Below are 23288 nucleotides of genomic sequence, written 5' to 3'. Positions count from 1 at the left end.
AATTCTTGTAAAATGGTGGTGGTGACTCGCGGTTTGGAGGAGAGGTGGACTTGGCAGCGGCAGACCGGCAGTGGTGGCCGGCTGCACCCTGCGTCCTGTGCGGTTGATGATGTGCCATGTTGAATATGTCTGGAACCTTTCTAATCTAGGTTAGGGTAGGAACTTAGGGTTTTGTTTTATACTAAAGTATACATCAGTTTAAAAAAAATTAAATAATATATAAATAGGCCGGCCTGTTAGGCCAAATAGGCTTTTTTAATAGTTTGGGTCTGACCTTTTTGGTTAATCAAGCTTTTAAAAAAGCCTTAGCTTGGCCTTTTTAATAAACGAGTCGAGCCGAGCCGAGCCTCTAACGAACCAAGCCATAGGCCCCTGACGAGCCGTCTGGCCTATTTCCACCCCTATTTAGAGGTGAGGATTGTTCTACCATTTATAATGACTATCTTAGTTATATTTTTAGTCACTGTGAGAAGTCTAATAAAGTGAATATTGTGAAATTACTTCATATAAAAAGTAAGTGTGAGTAAGTTAGCAATCGTTATGTATGAGACACATCAATTGAAACTTGAAACTGCCCGTCTGTGTAATGTGTATGACTCTATTTGACAAGCAAATTTTTTGTAATTATACTGAATACTTGGAGGTACTCCTTCCCTCACAAAGATTCGGGTTTCTTTTTTTTATTAGAAAAAAAATGGAAAAAATGGAGGAAAAAAAATCAATAGTCATGCTTGGAATTAGGGGTGTTCGGAGATTAGATTGGTTCGGTTTTTAAGTGAAAAATCATCCGACCCAATCTCATTGGTTTTGTTATTTCATCATCCGGTAAATTTGTCTCTAAATTCAAATCTGAATTATTTGAATTAGATTGAATTTTCAGTTTTAGTTTAACTTTTCTATCCTTGAATATTGTAGTATGTAAATCTTTTTTTTTTCTCCATCGGAAATCTTAGGCTATGTTTGGCATGCCTAGCTGAAAGCTGAAAAGCTAACTGATAGCTGAAAAGCTAGATGAAAGCTGAAAGCTAATAAACTAGCTGAAAAGCTACGTAATTAGAACAAAAGTGTTTGGTAAAACTAGCTGTTGAACATGCTGAAATTGTAAAATGACATAAAAGGACATACCTGTATAAATATTTTTATATTTAACGTTACTTTATTTTCACATTAATACCTATAATGATATTAATATTAAAATTATTATAAATATTTTAATTTCACTCAAGTTATTTATCATCTTAAAAATATAATATTAATTTTTACTTATTTAATTTTCTATATTTTTATTAAATTAAATAGAATTAAAAAAATAATTTGTAATTTGTAATATAAAATTATTTGTTTTATTTATTCCAAAGTAGTAATTATTTGTGTGCAGGAACGGTGTGCATATGAGACTAGTGTGATAACTGATAAGTAAATAGGTTTAGTAAAAAACATATAAGGCTAAAGGTGGAATTTTAATAAAATAATAAGGATTAAAATGAGAATATATTTAATAAGCTATAAGATTTAATCTTTAAGCTACCTGAGTTAGCTTATATAGCTTAAAGTTTTAAGTTACTGAAATAAGTTCATTCACCAAACACTTTTATAGAGTTTTTAAGCTAGTCAAATAAGTTTTAAGCTAGTCAAATAAGCTATAGGCTAGCTGAAATGACATGTCAAACATAGTCTTATTATGTAAATCTTAAAATTATATATATAATAATTTCAACGATAAATAATTTACAACATCATAATTAATAACTCCCATTAAAAGAGATAATTACATCATAACTAGATATAATACCCGTGCGATGCACGGGTTTATTTACAATAATTTTTAACATTACAAAAAGTTATTATACTTTAAAGGAATATTAAAATAAATTTTTAATTATAAGTATTATCAAATCTTGAAACAATTTAGAGTTTTTTGTGTGTGAATAAATACATACTCAAATCTAATAATTTATTTTAATAATTAGCACTGAATTATATTTAATAACTCATTTATTTTATAAACAAATTTTTTTTGTAAGTTTGAAATATATTATCAAATAAGGTATAATAATAACAACATTTTTTGTGTGCTTTTATCAACAAAAAAGTAATTTTTAAATTATAATAAGTTGTAACTTTAATAGTTCTTTCAAAAAATAATTAAATAATGGTAATTTTTTTTGTAGTTAGTTTCCTCCTTGTTAAGTCATTTTCACTAATATATAATAGATCAAAAAATGTATAATTTTTTTCCAAATGATACACAAACACCTTATTGTGAAAATTTTAATTTTAAAGTTATTTTGTCTACATTTTTTATTAATAATTAATATTTTATTAATAATTACTAAATTAATAATTATTCTCGATATTTGTTCATATATGAAAACATTACCTAGTTTCATTTTATGAGTGTCTAATTTGTTTATATAGCAAAGTTTGGTTTTTTATCATTAAAAATAGTGAGTAAGCAATATGAAAAACGAAAGGTCATGAGTTTTTTTTAAAGAGTTAAATAAGGGGTCTTCATTTCTACTATTGTATTTAATGCTATGGTTCAAGTCTTTTGTACATATTTATATTATAAAAGATATAGATAGATATATTTCAAATATTTTTTTCTTAATTATTTTTATTAATAAATATTTTTTTTACTTAATTAATCTAATTTTTAATATTGTTTACATATAAATATATTTCTTTGTTTTGTTTAAAAAATATTTAATTTTTTCTCAATTTATTATTAATAATTAAAATTCTAATTATTTTTAATTAATACTTAACAAATTATTTTTTTATAAGAAACTCAAAAGTTTTAGGTCTTTGGTTCGGGTTGTTTTTCTTGGTTGGTTCTTTTCATGGTTGGGGTTTCTTTCTGCTACTGGTTTTTTCTAATCCTTTTGAGGAGGGTGTATATCTTGATTATTTCCTCAATTTTATATCAATATAATTTTTGCTTTCGAAAAAAAAGAAACTCAAAAGTTGGTAACAAACTATTTTTAATTTATGACTTTGTAGTCTTTTTTAATGTGTTTAATACTCTTATTGCTAATGTGATTAATGTTATTTTTTCAAGTCTCCTTTACATATGTATATAGATAGATGTAAATATTCACAGGTTGAATAAAATTCTCTCAAAAAATCATTTATTTGAAAAACGTGTGCTTAAATTATCGATCGTTAAAGTAAAATAAATCCATATTCATGTCATGTAACCTCCCTCCTTTAGTAGCCACTTTCCTTTAATTCCCATTAAACAATGAAAATCAAACATATTTGATATTTATTACAAGCATATCCTTTACTGAAAAACACAGGCTCATTTATTTCTGTAATGGAGCGTTATACCATGTCATGTGGGTCCGTAGGAGTAATGAATTGTAATCCTTTGTTGACCCAAAAAAATAAACGGTACAGAGCAGATTTAATTTCTTAATGACATCTTTAAAATATGGTCTTAATTAATCTATTTTTTACGTCATTGCTATTATTTTTTTAAGTTAAATCTTATGAGACATTTTCACACCTCTCTTTGAGGTGGAAAGAATGAAAGAGATAGAAAAAAAAGAAAAAGTAAGAGGGAGAAAATATAAGATTTGACCGACGATAAGAAGAGAGAGATAAAAAAAATGAGTGAAAATAAAGTTTATAAAAAATAAGGTGTACATGTATCATTATTGGTTTCAAAGATATTGGCATGTTTGGTTTTAGAAAAAAAAAAATTTCATTTCCAAATTTTTAAAATTTAGAAAACATGTAAACATGTTTGTTTTGACTTTCTATTTTCATTATCATTGTTATCATCGCTGTCGTCGCCTCATTTACCACCATCTCCACGAAAACCACTTTCACCTCCTCCCCACCCCACCACCTTCTCTACCTCCACCATTGTTGCCACGACCCCTACGTCAGCATCGCCACTACAACCAACTTCCACCATCAACGTTTTCATCTCACTAGTTGGTGGTGGTGGTGGTGGTGGTGGTGGTGGTGGTGGTGGTGGTGGTGGTGGTGGTGGTGGAGGCGGCAATGGAGATGGTGGTAATGGTAGTGGCGATGGTCATGACAGCAACGGGCGTTGTTGGTGGTGATTGCAAAGACAGTGATGATGGTGGTGGTGGAGTTGGTGGTGGAGGCGACGATGGCGTTAATGGCAGTGATAGTGGTGGTGGCGGTGGTAGTGACGACAACGACGATGTTGGTGGTGGAGGCGACGATGGCGTTAGTGTAGTGGTGGCGGCGTCAGTCAATGTAGTGACGCTGGTGGTGATTGTAACATCCCTAAATTTCGGGGGTCACTTTATTAATATTTTTCGAAAAACGTGGGCAAATTTTAGCCAAATAAAAACCTTTTTGAAACATAGCTTAATATAAAGAAGTATTACCTTGAGAAATAGACTGAACAATTCATTTTGTTAATAAAAGTTTTGGAAGCGTACAATGATTCTTTCAAATTAAAACATAATGATTAAACTAGTGTTCGACCGCCCCCGAGCTAATACAACAAGAAGGTCTCTAGTCATGTTGCATGCATAACAATAAATGAAGCTAACACCCTAGTCATATAGGCATGTTCATAATATCAATAGCTAACATTTATTGTATCAATAATCATCTAGCATTTCTAGCACATACAACATTGATAATCCTAGTATCATGTTATGTATAGCAATCAAAATCACAAACAATATTTCTAGGCTATAGCCGAAGTGCCCTTACCTCGAAGGTACGCTTTCCTAAAAGTCTTCGGTTGCTCATTGAAACTAGGTCTACACTCGAAAAGGTTCTACCAACGAACGGACAGAGTAACGTTACGAATTAATCAATCGTTAGCGATATTATATCCATTCCCCATATTTTGGAAAATACCTTCTTAAAAACCTTGAAAAACCAAAACTTTCTCTTTTATCAGATCAAAACCTCATTTCTAAAATACTTTGTTAGAAGATCATAAGAACATCATAAGAACATTAAGAAATTCTTTAAGAAAAACCCTCACTTTCACAAACATTTCTTAGCTACTTGATCAAAATCATTCTCTTCTGGTTTTGGCAGATCTGCATTTGCTGCAACTACAGAGCATATTGAGAATGACCTTGCTTGAGGTTTGGAAACTACTAACAAAACTAATAACAAGAAGGAAAAAAAAAACAAGAGAGGGAGGGAGAGCTCACGCAGAAGAGAGGAGAGGAGAGCTCTTGGTGTGTGAAAAACAAATGACCAAGGTCTCTATTTATAGAGAGAGGTGAGAGCCAAGCATTAAATGTTTTTCTTCCTCCCCAAGTAGAGGCTCATAGCCACGAAATATTCAGCCCATTTTAGGGTTTCTAGAGCTTTCCAAGCTTCCTTGACTAAATCCTCAAAATTTGGCTTATTTCCTAATTAAATCTCTTTTAAAACTATCATTTAAATCCTTAACTTTTAGGCTTAATTGCAGTTTTGATCCCTCATCTTTAACCTATGTGCGATTTGTGTCCCTCATATTTAAAACGAGCGAATTTAATCCCTTATGTTTCAATTTGTGAAAATCAGCTCCTTCCGTTAGAGAACCGTTTAAAACTTAACGGAGCTGGCTGACGTGGCTTGCTATTTGCACCCTTTTTTCCTATTTACACCTGTACCCCTATTTTTAGCTGTGAAAAATAAAAAGAGACTTTGACATGAAATTGAGGACAGTGGTTAATACATTTAACCATAATCCTGTAACCAAAAAAAAAAAATGTAACCATAATCCCAAATCAGATTGCTACCCAGAAAATGGTTATGCTTCATCTTCCATCTTCCACCAAAAATTAAAACTTTGAACCCTAGATTCAACCCTAGATTCAACCCAGATCTCAAGCACTCCACATTAACTAGCACTTATATTTCCCTTCCCTTGCGCCAGCACCTTCTTCCCCACATCGTCGACCACGCCACCGTTTCTTCGCCATCGACCCTACCCGCGGCGCAAACCCCTTGTCATTGACCCTCACCCACTTTCGCAAATCCCTGGTTGGTGGTAGTTGGTGAGAGAGAGGAAAAGCTAAAAGGGGAAAGGCGGAAACTTTAGAGTCTAGGAGATGAGAAAGGCGATGACTTTAATTCTAGGTATGGATAAAATCAGAGAAGAAGATAGAAGGGAAGGAGAAGTTGATAACAGAGGTGACTTTCCTGATTGTTCTAATGCGTTGATGATGAAGACGGCGCGACGACGTTGAGGGTGAGACCGTTGGGACTGGAGGAGTTGATCGATGGTGAGGATGAGATTTGGGATTTCCTTTGTAGCTTCAAGATGGAACCATCCCAAAAACGAAATTCAGATTCATGTTTTTAGCTTCATCCTCTTCCCCCCTTCCCCTGCGATCTCACTTTTTTTCTTGGTTGCCTGGATTTAATTCAGTGACAGTGGGTTTTATGGTGTGAGATTCTCATGGTGGTTGGATGAAGAGAGAAGAAGAAGAATGGAGTGGTGGTGGTGGTGCTGTGGTAGAGGGTCGGTGATGTTTAATGGAGAGAGATGAAGGAGAAGGGGAGAAGAAGAAGAAGGGAACGGTGGTGGGGGTGCTGTAGTGTAAACGAAGAGATGAAACAGGAAGGTTGAAGAAGATGAAAGATTAAAAGAAAAAAGATTAAATTAAAGAAAAAAGATTTATTTTTAAAGAAAATATATGATGTGGTATCCCAGTGGCGCGTAATGTCAGAGCCACGTCGTTAATAAAGTCCACATAGACGATTTCCGTCTGAAATTGGATGGCAACTTAACGGAAGGAGCTGATTTTCACAAATTGGAACATAAGGGATTAAATTCGCTCATTTTAAACATGAGGGATGTAAATCACACATAGGTGAAAGATGAGAGACCAAAACTGCAATTAAGCCTAACTTTTAAAAGGTTTAAAGCTGAATCCCAAGGGTTCTAAATCAGATATAAAACGATCCTCAAGGTTTTAAAAGTTCAAATCTTAACCCTCCATTAAATGAAAAGCAAAAAAATCAATCCCTTAAATTACTCCTTTCATAAAAACCTAGCCAAGAAAGGAAATATATGAAAAATAAATTTCTTCCTTCTCCTCCAAGGCTTTTGGCCGCTCCCCATCACCATACTCAGCATGTTTTCTCCAAAAATTTTAAAAATAATAATTTAAATAAAAATAAAAAAAGAATTAATCATTAATTACGCAATTTTCCTCCTTAATGCATCAAAACTTTAAATTTTGAATTCAAAAACCTTATCAATGATTTTGGTTCCAAAAATTCGTGCATCACTTCCACAATTCCTCAAAAATATTTGAGGAATTAATTTTTTTTAATAAACCATGGGTTAAAAATAATTAGATACATTTTATTTAAATAAAAACTCATTTTATTTCATTAAAACTCTCAAAAATAAAAAAAAGGAATATTCCCTCATGGAATATCCTTAGAATCATGCCCAGCACCTCCCCATAAGGTGTGGCCGACGAAATCGTACTCGCCGACTCGATTTGCCAATTCATCATCGTTGTCGGGCCGATTTCGACCTTAAAGTCCTCGCCGCAGAACCCTAGCAATATTACAGTCAAAACACTCGTAATGACGAGTACATCGTCATCTATATATTATTAAGGTCTAATAATGTCCCTAATAAAATAATTGTCATTTCTAAAGGCATAATCTATATCTATATCTATATCTATATCTATCTATCTATCTATATCTATATTTATCTATCTATATCTATATCTATATCTATCTATATTATATATAAAGGGAGAGTTTGTGCAGCCTTGGGGCAAACCTGTCATTCAATAATTAATTCCAAAAACTGTGAAAGATGAGCATGGATATTTTAGTAAAAATGCATTTTATTTCACTTAGATTGAATCTCAGCCGTTGATTCACAAGGATTTGAGTTTTTAATTGCATCATATTCACTCTTTCATTCCATTCCATTTAAAACCTCTCATCTTCTGTCTGTTCACATTCTTAGTTGTTTTCTTTGTTACTTTTGTAACTCTTTATTGTGGTCACAAAAATAAGTGCAAGAGTCTCTTCCTTTTCTCACATATATGAAACGTCTTTCCATTCTCCTTTTAAATATTTTCATCTTTCTTATCTTGATCTCCATAACCTCTATTCCTATGCAAGAAATCTCTCCCGTTTGGATTCTCCAATAGCATGATCCCTCCACAAGATGATCTTCCACCAGGTTAGAAAAATTTCTTCTTCGTCTTTTTTTACTTCATCAACCACTTCTTCTTCTTCAATTTTCATTCTTAGGCTTTGAAAATTTCTCAACCAACTTCTTCCATCAGGTAAAAGCCCATTTTTTCTCCCTTTTGATTTATTTATTTTGATTTCACCATCATTTTTTCTTCACATTTCATTCTCAGGGTATGTTCTTTTCAGCTGAACTTTCTTTTCTCATTCATTCTTCTCATTCCTAATCTTCCACTGCGGTAAAATTCAGTGTTTATTCATAATTTCATGTTTTTATCGCTAATTCAATCGGTGAAAATTATCCATTTTATTTTACTTTCGTCATTGATGGATGTTTTGTTCTTATGAATTATTAACATTATTATGTTATTGTATTAACTTCTATTATGTTTTAATAATGTGCTTTCTTCACTGTCAATTGTAACATTAAACGGTTAAAGTCATCTCCTTTATCATTCTCTAATCGAGTTTCATTGTTTTTCACTCTCAACTTCATGATGTTGCTTCCTTTTCTTTGATAGTTGAATGTCCAGTTAATGTAAGTTTCTTGCTTTTTTTTCTTTCCATTTTCATTGTTTTATTATCAACTAAATCAACCAAATGATTGTCTTTTCTTCTAATCTAATACAATGAAGCCTTCGTTCTCCTTTTACATTTAACTGATTTTGTTTCAATGTTTTCTTCTTTCAGACTTTGCCGCTATTGTTTCCATTCTTCCAATGTATTATTTTGAAAACATTTAAGTTTCTTGCACTTTTTGTATGCCTTAATGATAAATTAATATAGTAAATTCTAATGAAGCATTTGCACTCTATAATATGTTGCATCTATTAAAATCTCATATATACAACTATTTGTTTTATCTAAGATGATGATATTTTTTTCAAAGGATCCATCATATAACAAATTTTGTTATTCGATGTTTTCACATTAAATTTCATATCAATATTGCGGAAAAAACATTTCATTAACACTTTTCCCTACAACTGTTTGTCTTTCATGTTTGAAATAAAAGAAAATGAAGGTGAATGTTTTGACATTAAATTTTATATATATGCAAAAATTACTCACCAAAATAAAAAATATTAGCTATGGTATTCCATAGGATGTTATAAACTTTTAAAAATTTTGAGAACATATAATTGATTATAATATATAAAATAAAAAATGTAAGCATACAAATAATAGTTATATATTATGCATTGATAGAATTAAGAAGTTATGTAGAAGCTCAAAAGTTATAAATATTAAAGATTGAATTTAAATCCAACTTCAAAGTGCTTAATCATGACACAATTCAACAATTAAATCCATGAGGTAAAAACTTTTCCACTTCTACAATTCCATTTACATGTGCTTACTATTATATATAATTTATAAAGTTTTCCGATGGAGCAAAGAAAAATTTATAAAATAAAAAATTATTCTTACCATGATACTTCATTTTATTTGTTAATTACAAAACAAAATATAACAATAAATTAATTTAAGATTTTAATTTAATTTAAAATTTAAAATATATAGAAATGTTTCTGAAATTCATCTAAAAAATATATATAGGCTACTCATCATTATCATAAACATAAATATGTTTTATTGGCTTTACCCACAAAAAAGACTGGTTATAACCTTCCAAATTGAGAAGTAGTTATATAGAAGTTGAGAAGTTTATAACCTTCAAAACTGTATTTAAATCTCACATCAAAGTGTCAAATCATGACACCAAATTTAAGGATTAAGTCCAAGTGACAAAAATCATTTCTCTTTTATAACTTCATTTCCATTTGCTTACTATGTAAATGACTGAGATTGTTCATCCATCTTGATGTACGTATGAACTCCGTGCTATCTGGAAAAAAATTATCTCACATAAAATATTTATCAATCAAACACCTTCATCAAAATTTAACATTGAAGATGACTTAAAGATAAAGCTCGCACGTAGAATTCATTTAGTCGTGATCTTCTTCCAACCACAGAAGTAAGTTTAGTTCATATCATTATTAAATTTCACATTACAAATTATTAGTTGTAATATTTCAAAATTCAGCCTTTTGACATAACTTAGAATTCAATTAGAGAATCAAATCCTTGAAGCAATGGAGCCTCTGCACGCATTCAACAAATTAATATTACTAATGGTATGTATCAAATAAAAAATCATCAAATTAAATTTTAGTTATATTATGCCAGAATTCAATTAAGTATATTGTTTTTGTATATAAATATTTGTAGGAAACACGGAAGGGGATCAAAACACACAAGTGCGTGTCTCTCATGTAAAGACTTAGGAGAAGTTAGTCTGACGACTTGGAGATCAAAACACACCAACTATAATATTTACTAATAAGAACAGTTTCAACTAACCTTTTGAAGAAGAAGTTGTTGTGTTATGTAGAAAAGCTATTGTTATGAAATGACAAGAGCAACTGAAAGTTTTAACCTCCATGAAAATATTGTATCACAATTTTCAAGAAAAAAATTAATTCATAACAAAAAGTTTAAACGAGCTGAACTAGATGCCGAAACAGAAACATCAAAATTGACCTTCACCACATCTGGAGAGGTCGAGCCCAGCCCGGAGGAAGCTCCCTGGAGGTTGGGCGCATATGAGGTATTTGTTGTCACCAAAGATGGATGCAATGCAACAACATATCACAACAAAGAACCCAATGAAGCGACAAGATGGTGACGAAATATGTCATTTTAATCCTCCCAAATGGAGTAGAAAAGAGACATGAGGATACCTGCACTACCAACATGAGTCAAGGTTAAAAAAAATCACATAAAATCCTGCATATTGGTAATACAATCCACTATATTCCAAGGAAACACACAAATGACAAGGATTGTAAAACAAGACAAGTTAAAAGTGTGTGGTGTGTCGTCTCAATGGAGATAAGACACCACATACACACTAAACCCATCACCATGCTACGACAAAAAAAAAACACATTTATCACAAAACAAAACTTAAAAATTCTAATATAAAAATTATATATTAATACAAAATATATTTAAGAAATTAACGCAAAAATCATAAAAACACACAAATTAAATAAAAATGAATATCCCCGTGCATCGCACGGGTAAAAAGTACTAGTATCACATATAACACAAACAATTTCCAGAATATTATTTAATATTATTATTAAAATAATATGCCCTAAAACGGGGTCTTATAGTGGTGACGGCGGTGAAAGCAGTAATAACTTGTTTTCTTTTTCAATAAAAATGAAAACGAATTTTTTTCTTGTTTTTGTTTTGGTCATAGGAAAATATTTTTAAAGAAAACTTTTTCTAAATATCAATCAAATGTGTTTTCAACAGTATTTTTTGTTTTCTTTGAAAATCAAAACCGAAAGTGGGCAAATTAAACACATTTATTTTCTCTTAGTGAAGTTTTTTTCTCAACGTTCTTGGAGGCTCTGAGATCATAGTAAGTGGGTATGCGTCTCTCAATAAATGTTTCTTCATACGCACAATCAATGTATCAAAAATTGAACTAAATAGACACAAATATCTACTAATTATATCACACGGTAAAGCTTTCCAAAGATAACACTCATATCTGCACAAATCCTTGATTGTCAACAATAAAAGTTTATGTTTTTTAAACATCTAATACAAGGTTTCAATATCTTAACAATGCGTATGCAGAAAGATTTGTTTGGAAAAAACTCTAACAACTCAAAATGTAATCTTTTGAGTCATTATATGATTGAATGTCATTGCAAAGCGTAAAAATTATACTCATAAAAAAATTTAAGTTTTGTTGCTATTTATTTGTCCTTTTAGAGAAAATAATTATTTTCAAATTTTAGCTTTTTCACATTTTAAGTGAAGAAAAGTAAAGAGGAAGGAAGGATCATGCTCTGTTTGGCCGGCTAATTGACTAAGGCTTTGAGCTGTTATTATTAATTAAATAATTATAAGAAAAAAAAAATGAAAAAGAAAGTAGCCGTTAGGAATAGGGAAAGAAAGAAACGGCGACAACGACAGTCTCTAGTCTCTCTCAATCCTACCTTGTCGTTTCACATGCTGCCAACCAAACACAATCACTATGTTGCCCATTTTAAAATCATAAATTCCTTCTAACAATTATTGCCTATTTCTTAACTTTTTTTTTCCCTATTTACATTATTACATAACATTATTATGATAAAATATTTGTTTTTCAACCGAACATCTCATAGTAGGTAGACATGAAACTTATTAATGGAGACTCACACATTTATACTTAAAAAAAAAACTCAACAATCTACTGAAACCTCATTCGAAAAAGTTTATTTAGCTTTACCTTATAACATAAATATTTTTCAAGTTAATTTGAGTTTATTTGATAAGTTGTACATAATAGATTGAATATAAGAGTTTAGGCTTGTTTAACTTAATTTAATTAATTTTTACTTAATTTAATTAATTTTTCAAATTAATTTATGAATAAACATTTATGCATTAAACACTCATGACCATAAACACTTATTTAAGTTATTTTCTTTTAGTGTAACTTCCTTGCTAAGTGTAGTGTCATAGAAAAACACCAAAGTAATTCCAATTACATGATTTTAATATTTTGCCCGCTTTTTATAAGAGTTAACCCAAATATCCCCCTGTCAATATATGTAGATTAATTTCTCGTCCCACTGTCATCGCACTTTAGTGGTTAAATGTTGATCAATGAGTTTTTTTTTTCCATTCATAAGAGTTGTAAATGAAACATAGACTACTTGTGCACCAACTTGGTTTGTCTTTAAGAAGAGAGTTTTAATGTTTTATTATTACAATAATGAGTGATTAGTTCGAGTAGTATATGTTTTATTCTCTATAATTGAGGTCTCGACCCGAGTTTGCCTATGTCAACAATACATATAAGGAAGGAAAAAATCCTTATATATGAAATTAAAAAGCCATATTAAAAATTGATTATTAACATATTTGTATCAGATATTTTTTTCTCATAAAATCAATTCTAGCACACAAAAATTACTCTTTTAAGTTTCACTCAAAATTAAGGTGTGAAGAGATGTTTATTCCAAAATTAATCTTAGATTTACACGTGTTTCATATCAATCAATCAATCAATTATAAAAAATAAAATTATATCCTAATTAGCTCCATTGATCAAAAAACACTTCATCATTTTTTTCTTTTTTTGTCAATATAAATATATTCTATCACTTTCTCATTTTCCTCATGCACAATTTTTGTATGAACACAGGGAATGGCTGTTTCTTAGTAGGCACAAATCCTACCCGTTACAAATTCCATGTTCAAGACAAATCCTTTGATAAAGAAACGCCATAAAGTTTGTAACTTTCGTTGATTGCTGACTTTTTTGGCTTCTGGGGTTTTCTCCATTTGGTCACTGTGATCAACCATCTCAATTTGACTTCAACAAGAACTACCCTTTGGGTGTGTGTCTCTTTCTCTGCTGAGAATTCTAGTTGCAGACAAGGTAATTTGCTCTATGGAGTGGATCTAATGTATTTTAAGTATGAAAGTTTTCTGCTTTTTTCTTCTTCATTGCTGTGGTTCCAAATGTAGAATTTTGGTCAGGGTTGAATTGGGTGGGTGCATTTGTGTTTGTGTGTGATTTTTTTTATTTTTTTATTTTACAGAACCTTTTTGTTGTTCCTGTTCATTGCTAGCTTGAAGAAGAGAAACATTTCATGAAGTTTGGTTTTTTATTTTTTTCATTTTGCTATTAGGATTGGGATTTGAATTCAAAATTGAGTATAGCTGCAAGAAAAACTTGTACTTTTGATCCCAGTTTTACATTTTAGAAGCAGATTATAGTTTGGTGGTCACTGAGAGATCATATGGGAGAAGGGCTAATTTCTACTTACCTCCATTGTTGAAGAGGAATTGGATGGAATTTTTGGGGGAGGAAAAAAGCTAAATTCAGTATATGGCTTTTTGATTAATTTTGTGTTTTTTTCAATGGAAATTTACATGAGCTCTCATAATAGATGTTAAACTTTCATGTCATTATCAGTTTTGACTTCTGTTGATACCTCCAGAAGGAGGTTGTTTTTTCAAATTCAAATCTTATAAATGAAATGGTATTGATTTTGACATCATGATTCATGACTACTTGTATGTTCTGCAGGAAGTAGCTTATTCTTTGTAAGTTGAGGCGAATGGCTTCGCTTGGTGATATAGGACTTGCAGCGGCGATCAACATCCTTACTGCATTTGCTTTCTTAATAGCATTTGCGGTACTTCGAATCCAACCCATTAATGATAGGGTGTATTTTCCAAAATGGTATCTGAAGGGTTTAAGGAGCAGTCCGTTGCAAGGAGGGGCGTTTGTGTCCAAGTTTGTCAATTTAGACTTCAGGTCATACATAAGGTTCTTGAATTGGATGCCTGCTGCATTGCAAATGCCGGAACCCGAACTAATTGACCATGCAGGCTTGGACTCTGCAGTATACTTGAGGATCTACTTACTAGGGTATGCTCTAATAGAATTTAGTTTCCCTATAGCAGCGAGTGCGTGTTTGGATAACACTGTAGATTTCATGTTGGAAGGAGATTGATTCTGGAAGAAGCTACTCCTAGTAGCTTTATGGTAGTAAAATTGATTCAGGGAGATCTGAAGATGAATCCAAAATTGATATGAACATTGTGAAGAACTTGCTAGTATTCAGACTGATTTATGAGCAGCTTAATGAGTACATACTTTCCCCAAGGATTAAGATCCTTTGTCCCCATTTGATGTCCCCTATCCTATCCCACCAATTAAATTGTGTCATGTCAATTAAAGAATGCATGTTTATGACAATTATAAACTTACATAGGTGATTTTTAATTGTCATAACACAATTTTATTGGTGGGACAGAGAAGGGGACACCAAATAGGGACAAAGGATTTCAATCCTTGTCACCAGGGCTTATTTTTATGATAATTCCATAACCGTAATTCCTGATAAAAATATTTACTGAGTGAATTTTTTCCTACACATTAAATTGTTCCAACAGAAGTTTCTTTTTCAGAATTATCCCTTTCTTCTTGCCCCACAATTAGTTTTATCATGTCTTTCCCTTTTGACTAACTGCTTTCCCTTATTCAATTCAAGTGCAGGCTGAAAATATTTGTCCCCATTTCACTCCTAGCATTTTCTGTTATGGTTCCCGTCAATTGGACCAACAACACCTTGGAACGTTCCAATGTGGAGTATAGTAACATAGATAAGCTTTCTATTTCAAATATCCCAACTGGATCAAATAGGTATACAAACTTTTCAGTTGGTTGGACTTTTTCTTATTTTCTACCTGTTTTGGCTGTTTATATAATCTATCATTTAATATGAACTTTATATTAACATTCTATTTATCAATATATGTGATTCTTCATTTAAAAGAATAATACATATTAGTATGATACTTTCATGTGTATCTTCTTGATCAATTGGTAGAACTAATTTTCTAATGATGTAATATATGTTTATTCCTATGTTTAAAAGAATAGTACATATTAATATGTTAACTTGCATTATTTTGTCGCTGTTGATATATTAGCATTTATAAACCTCTAAGCAATTTCATGCAAATATTCCTGATGAATTTGAAACAAATCAATAGCTCTTCTGGTTGTTGGTACTATAAAACCTGTTTTCATTCCTGAAGTAGCTGCCAAGTTTTTCATACAAGCATGTTTATCTTCCAATAACTCATTACATGTATTGCAGATTTTGGACTCATCTGGCAATGGCTTATCTTTTTACCTTCTGGACATGCTATATCTTGAAAAGGGAGTATCAGATAGTTGCTACAATGAGATTGTCCTTTCTTGCATCTGAACGACGCCGTCCTGACCAATTTACGGTAAGATCAAGTTTTATCACATTGAAGTACTGAACAAAGATGGTAAGCTGATGATCATAGTAGCATAGCACCAATTCTATGAAAAGGATTTATATCATAAGATTGGTAAACTCCTCCTAATTCCTGAGCTCTGACATGACATGGAAGGAATGTATTATGCTGATTTCGAGTAATGATCCAAGTGCACCTTCCTATCTTGCTTGGAAGAAATAGAGGAAGAACTTTATGCAAATAATTATGTCCTAACTGGCCTGGTTGCTTACCTTTCAGAATTATAAATGTAATTAAGTATAGTACTCTACCCTGTCTTGTCATAAATATCTTGTTTTATGATTTGGGAAATCAAATATCCATAAAATCAAGGTAAATGTGTTTAAAAGCAGTTTTACACTGATTACTAAAACATTCATTAATTTTATTTCTAGATTTAAGTTTACAAGCATTAATTATTCGTAATATTTACTCTGTCTGAATATATAATTATCTGTTATACAAAGTCACAATGCTCTTTAACAGTTTAACTTAGGTTTTTTATCTTGTTCCCCTGTGCTCCTTCTTCAAGAAATTACTGTACATCTGTGCAGGTACTTGTTAGGAATGTACCACCTGATCCTGATGAATCAGTAAGTGAGCTAGTGGAACATTTCTTTTTGGTCAACCATCCAGAGCACTATCTCACGCATCAGGTCTGATCCTTTTTTGCTACAACCTTACATGCCTAATTTTGTCTTTGTTTTGATATGGTTGTGTAATTTGAACTATTTAGTTATATACCAAAACAGTAAAGCTTACCTGTCATGATTTCATATTCATACACATTTTTACTAGTATTCAAATGGATAGCTTTTACCTTGTATGATGAGTAAATAATAAGATATTTAGGGTTTAGGGTTCAAGTTTTCGTGTGGTTGTGTTGTTTTCCAATATGGTCTGGTAAGTTTCAGTGCAGAACAGTTGCCTAATGTTTGACGACCCTTTCTTTCTTTCTTTCAGTTTTTGTTTCTGTTAATTATATATTGTAGATTGGAAAATAAATTTCAGGCGAAACTTCTTTTGTTGTTTGTAGCATGATCAAGTTTATGGCCTTCTTGAGAAATTTTTGTTCCATACACTGTTGAAATAGATTTTCTCAATGGGATTATCTCTCATTATTAAATAGAATATCACACCAGTTAGCTTTTTAAAAAACGTTCCTGCTTAAGATTTCGTCTAAGGTTAGAATCACCCAAATTATTATGACTAAAAAACCACCTTTTATTATTACCATTTTCTGGGAACATAATGGATAGTTTTACATTAAATTGAAACTTTGATGGAGTTCTCCCTCAATTGGCCATTTTTCATACAATAGCCTTCATTTGATTTTATTGTTATAATGATATTGGACCCTTGGATCACATAACATAATATCAAGCTTAGTTCTTTGTGTTTTATACTACCAACCATGTTGTTTTGCTGTTTTTCCCTTACTTTTAGAGAAATTTTTGCAGGTTGTTTACGATGCAAAGAAACTTTCTAGTCTAGTTGCTAAGAAGAAGAAAAAGCAGAATTGGCTTGACTACTATGAACTTAAACATTCTAGAAACCAATCCATAAGGCCAACTAAAAAGGTAGGCCTTATCCAATAAGCCAGTTCATATGAACTCCAAATTATCTTCCATTATTTTTTTCTCTTCAGCATAAGCTCTTGCCGTTTGAAAATTATTTGGTTTCTTTTTTCTTTCCTCTTGCGCCATGTAATTCCCATGATGAACATTGTCCTTGCAGACTGGTTTTTTAGGTCTTTGCGGTAGTAGCGTGGATGCGATTGATTTTTATACTGCTGAAATTGAGAAACTATCAGAAGAAGTAAGCATTACCTTCTGTGCATATTTGACAATTGCCACCAGAATTTCATGTGCTTCCTTTATAATTTCATTACATATAAATACTTTGGTAGATATCTTTTTCTCAGGGTTGATACCCCCTAAACCCTAAAATTAAGAATTTGATATGATTTGATGCTTCTGTTAACTTGCAGATAGAGTTGGAGAGAGATAAGGTGAAGAAAAATCCTAAATCTATTATGCCAGCTGCATTTGTTTCCTTCCGAACTCGCTGGGGTGCAGCTGTTTGTGCACAAACTCAACAAACCAGAAACCCAACTATATGGTTGACTGAGGGGGCTCCAGAACCTCGTGATGTGTATTGGGATAACATGGCAATACCATATGTTTCACTCTCAATAAGGAGGCTTATAATTGGTGTTGCTTTCTTCTTTCTGACGTTCTTTTTCATGATTCCTATTGCATTTGTGCAATCACTAGCTAATATTGAAGGCATTGAGAAGGCAGCACCTTTCTTGAAGTCCTTTATTGAAATGTAAGCATTATTTTTTCTTCCCATGTCATACTTTTCCTTTTTTTTAATTAATACATATATCTGTTGGCTGCTTGACATTGTAAACAAAATATATTGAATGGTGTTGAAACATTTTGCTTTTATGTTCTGTGGCTCTTTGGTACCTTCTTAAGGTGTCCATGGTAGAAACCAATATGGACTTAATGCTTGTGCAGTGTCAGTGTAAAATTGTTTTACACTAACATCCAATAGTTTGTCACCATGTTAGAAACTAAACTTTTAATTTGATAAAATAATGTAATCGCTCCTGAACATGTAGTCTTATGTGGCATAGAATGATTGGATGCGAATGTAAATGTGTTATATAATGAAAATGCATAAAATTATACTCAACTAATATTATGCTTTATTTTTATTGCAGAAAATTCATAAAATCGTTTATACAAGGTTTCCTTCCTGGAATTGCTTTGAAGATATTCCTCATATTTCTGCCAACAATTTTGATGATAATGTCCAAGTTTGAAGGTTTTATAAGCCTGTCCGGTCTAGAAAGGAGATCAGCCACAAGATATTATATCTTCCAGTTCATTAATGTATTCCTTGGGAGCATTATTACTGGGACAGCATTCCAACAACTAGATAAATTTATCCACCAGTCTGCAAATGAGTAAGTCCTCTTATATGCTATTAAGAATTAAGATTATTAAGCATCACTATATGAGACATTACAACTTTTCAAGACTTAAATATGTTTTTAGTCGCTCATTTTACAGTTAGATTTGGTTTTGATCTCAACCAAATTTATAGGGTTTTAGTCCCTACTTTTATAAATAACATTGGTTTCAGTCCCCGTCTTATAATATGTCAATGTTAAATGGTGATGTGACTTATATAGGACCATGTCACCATTTACACACATCCAAAGTAATTCTGTGGCATAGAAGTGCTCGCAATCATTTTTGAAAAATAGGTCATATAATATTATTACTCTGGACATGTGACAATAGTGACAAACCCTCTATTAGCCACATCACATTTTAACTGTGTGGGATATATTATAAAGCGGGGACAAAAACCAATGTTATTTGAAAAGTAAGGGCCAAAACTATAAAAATTAGGTTACAGGGACCAAAACCAAATTTGTGTATAAAATGAGGGACCAAAGACTTATGAAAGCCAATCTTTAAAAATGGATTTTCTATTTATTTTACTTGGGGCACTGAAGATGGTCTAAGATAGAGAGCTTTCAATTTTCCAATTACCTTTTAGCAGAGCAAAATGTTGCTATGTAGATCTTAGCATTCTCATATTTCAATTGGTTTTCTACACTTACTTGCCAATGGTTGATTTACTTGCGCATGTTTTCTTCATAATGTAAACAATTGCTTTGCATGCAGAATCCCAAAAACAATTGGTGTCTCCATTCCAATGAAAGCAACTTTCTTCATAACTTACATAATGGTTGATGGGTGGGCTGGATGTGCTGGTGAAATTTTAAGGTTGAAGCCACTGATATTCTATCATTTAAAAAACTTCTTCTTGGTGAAGACTGAAAAGGACCGCGAAGAAGCAATGGATCCCGGGACTATTGGTTTCAACACAGGCGAACCTCAAATACAACTTTATTTCTTGCTTGGCCTTGTATATGCAGTGATCACACCATTTCTTCTTCCATACATCATAGTGTTCTTTGGTTTGGCATATGTTGTCTACCGTCATCAGGTGAAAGTTGGCTCATAAAAGCTCTTCAGTTTTGATGCTTTTAGATGCTGTTTGGACGTGGACCATATGCTCTTTAATCTTTTTATGTCCATATTACTCCAAATTTTTCCATGTACTCCTGGTTATGAAGTGTGCATGACATCTAATGCTAATGCTTCAAATTGAATGGCAGATTATAAATGTGTATAACCAGGAGTACGAGAGTGCTGCAGCATTCTGGCCTGATATTCATGGACGTATTATATTTGCATTAGTGATCTCACAGCTGCTGTTAATGGGATTATTGAGTACAAAAGAAGCTGCTAACTCAACTCCATTGCTCATCATTCTCCCAGTTTTGACAATATGGTTCCATTTGTTCTGCAAGGGACGATATGAACCTGCTTTTGTTCAGCACCCATTACAGGTTAGTCCTTATGCCGCAATTGGCATACTCTTTTTACTATTTTTTTTTTAAAATTATACTCGTACAGATGGGATACAACAATGATTAGATAAATGATAAAAAAATTAGGCTTAATTACATTTCCGGTTCCTCTAATATGGCTCATGTGTGATTTAGTGCCTCGTTAATTTTAGAGCAGATTTAGTCCCTCGGTTTTTTAATTGTCACAGTTTAGCTCCTCCATCAATTTCATTCAACTGAAATATATCAAATTCTTATTTTCAAAGCAAAATCTTCAAAAAAAGGGTCAATTTAATCATTGCATGCATTATTTCCCTCAAAACTCACCAAAATATCAAATTTCAGCTAAAAATTGAAAATACCAAACTTCGCCATCTTTAAACCTTAACCTCGTATCCTGCGAAATTATTCAAAATTTCAAATTTTTACCAAATTTCTAACTTTTAAATTATTTCATATCTTCCATCCATCAAAAACCCTACTAAGAATATTGGGGGGAAATGATGATCTAAAGATTTTTTAGGCATATGAAAACTGGTAGGCCCATATTTGCTGACTTTTAAAAGCATAGGAACTTTATTAGCTTGGAAACAACTAGGAGGACCAAAATCATATTCTGTCCAAACTAGAGAGACAAAAATGCAATTAAATCAAATTTTTATGACATTATCAATGACTTGTACAACTTGTAATATATTGCTTCCCTTCTTTGGTTTAAGATTTTATATCAATTTTATACATTGTATTATAGCCATGTTGTATCCTGATATTTCTTAAATTTACCATATCCCCATTGTACCATATTCATGCTTTCTATCATGGCATCTGTTAATTTTCACTTGTCTTGTGGTGTGAACTTTTTAGGAAGCAATGATGAAAGACACATTGGAGCGTGCTAGAGAGCCACAGTTGAACTATAAAGAGTTCCTCCAGAATGCATACATCCATCCAGTTTTTAAAAGTGATGAAGACTCTGACAGTGATGTAATGAGCCAAGAGTTTGAGGATGAGCCTATGCTTGTCCAAACGAAACGCCAGTCTCGGAAAAACACACCTTTGCCTAGCAAACATAGTAGTTCTTTATGAGCATTAAAGGCCTTAGAGTTGATGTAGATGACTAAGTGAGTGTTGGAGTCTGGTTAATGCACAAAGAGCAACATTGCCTCTGTTAATACAACATGGCACGGTTGGCTCACAAGTCCTTTTTTCTTTGTAAATACTACCAAAAGCAAGTGCTCTATGAGTATTATTCAGATCAAAATTTAGTAGCTATAATAGCAAGTTTACTAGAATTGTGTTGTTATTGGTACTAAATACATTTGCATTCACATATATTTAAATTGATTCAAAAAAAATTAAAATAGAAAATAGTTATAATCTTGAGCCCAATTTTTTTTTTTACCTTTTAAGCCCAAATATGCTTGAGCGCATAGCATCCTAACTTCATCGAGCAAACATGGCCTTATCATATGATAAGCTACCCTTGCGAGTGATCTCCATTGGAAGCATAGAATGTGTCCAAAAAGTTGGCGCGAAAAGAGTGGTTACAGTTTGATTTCCTCCTTATATAAAATTTCTCTGGTGTAAACCAAGGCATAGTAGCTTGTTTATGTCTCATTAACCTCTTGGCGCTTTTTATGGAAAACTGAGTGAGGCATTCAAGTGAAATCCGTTTTTGCATAGCTTGCATTCTCTTTATTCGTCAATGAATACCTTTCGTCTATAATGTGCAGTTTTTGCTTTATTTCAAACTTGAGTGAAAGTCAATGCGTTTTCTAAAATGAGGTCTTGAGGAAAGGCATACCGAATTGGCTTGGCAGAATATGTTGAAGTTGCGCATGAAGTAGTCTCTATCTCCCAGTCGGAGATAGGTGATGGATGTCGAGTGATCGATTTATTTTGGTTAAAGAAAGTAAATATGAGAATTGAATTAATTGTAATTGGTTTTGTTTGAGTTTAACTTGAAGATATGTTTGAATCGTTGAATTCATTGGATTGATATGAAACGATAACCACCCCAACAGACTCATATAGTTAATATCTAAGGGGGCGTTTGTTAGAGGGGAATGAAAAAAGATTCCCAGGAATACAAGTCTGGCATCCAAGTTACCTGCATTTGGTAGAAGGTTATACAAAAATATACCCAGGAAAAAGGTATTCCCGGGAATATGTTTTTCCCATGTTAACAGCAATATTTATTCCCGGCCAAAAGGATGGGTATCAAAAATATTCCTGGGTAACTAGGCGGTTAGAATTGAGAACGTGATCTATTATATTGAAATTCCCATTTGCCCAAATTAAGTGCGTATGTATATTTTTTTCAGTGGTTGAATCGTACATTTTTTTTTGTTATTGCCCTATGTATATGTATTTCTTATTTGGCAGAGACTATTTGCGCCGCCCTGTTTTGCTAAGTCCGCCATCTCCTTTTTTAAAAATTCCAACAATGCCCTTAGTAAAAAAAACATAAAAAGGTAATATTTAATTTTTACTTCCCACACACCATCTCCTTCTTCCTCCTCACCCTCCTCCTCACTCTCCTCTTAATCCTCCACTCCTCCACTCCTCCACCCCCAAGCTCTTTTGGGTGATCTCAAGTCAAGAATAGAAGTTTACCCATGTAAGTTTTTACCTTTTTCCGAGCTTTTTTTCAGCTTTTTTTAGCTTCCATCGCGATTTCGCGACTTTCTGACGTAACTGGATAGTCCCGCCCTTAAAACTGCGGGAATGAAACAAATTACACGCTCCCGTTAACATACGTGCGGCGTGTTAAATTTATACCTTCCGCTAACTTGTTAGCGGAAGTCAAAAAAACTTAGTCATT

General features: G+C 32.3%; 1 protein-coding gene across 1 annotated transcript; it reads left to right on the top strand.

Moving 5' to 3' along the window:
• Window positions 1–13357: 13357 nt before the first annotated feature.
• LOC130733436 (CSC1-like protein At3g21620) lies at window positions 13358–21778 on the top strand. The gene is made up of 12 exons (XM_057585610.1): window positions 13358–13624; window positions 14279–14623; window positions 15254–15400; window positions 15861–15996; window positions 16581–16682; window positions 17487–17606; window positions 17764–17844; window positions 18017–18357; window positions 18758–19003; window positions 19734–20058; window positions 20231–20464; window positions 21329–21778. The coding sequence occupies exons 2-12, from the start codon at window positions 14310–14312 to the stop codon at window positions 21548–21550; spliced, it is 2268 nt and encodes a 755-aa protein (XP_057441593.1). The 5' UTR covers window positions 13358–13624; window positions 14279–14309; the 3' UTR covers window positions 21551–21778.
• The last annotated feature ends 1510 nt before the right edge of the window (window positions 21779–23288 follow it).

Source organism: Lotus japonicus, chromosome 1 (assembly GCF_012489685.1).
Source record: "Lotus japonicus ecotype B-129 chromosome 1, LjGifu_v1.2".
NCBI lineage: Eukaryota > Viridiplantae > Streptophyta > Magnoliopsida > Fabales > Fabaceae > Lotus > Lotus japonicus.
This window is presented reverse-complemented; position numbering and strand designations above follow the sequence as displayed.

What these genes read in the sequence shown, in the direction of transcription:
- LOC130733436 (XM_057585610.1), top strand. Translation starts at nt 14,310, where the DNA reads ATGGCTTCGCTTGGTGATATAGGACTTGCAGCGGCGATCAACATCCTT. An exon ending in AGCACTATCTCACGCATCAG is followed by an intron (nt 16,683 to 17,486) that starts GTCTGATCCTTT and finishes AAATTTTTGCAG; the next exon opens with GTTGTTTACGATGCAAAGAA. An exon ending in ATGTTGTCTACCGTCATCAG is followed by an intron (nt 20,059 to 20,230) that starts GTGAAAGTTGGC and finishes ATTGAATGGCAG; the next exon opens with ATTATAAATGTGTATAACCA.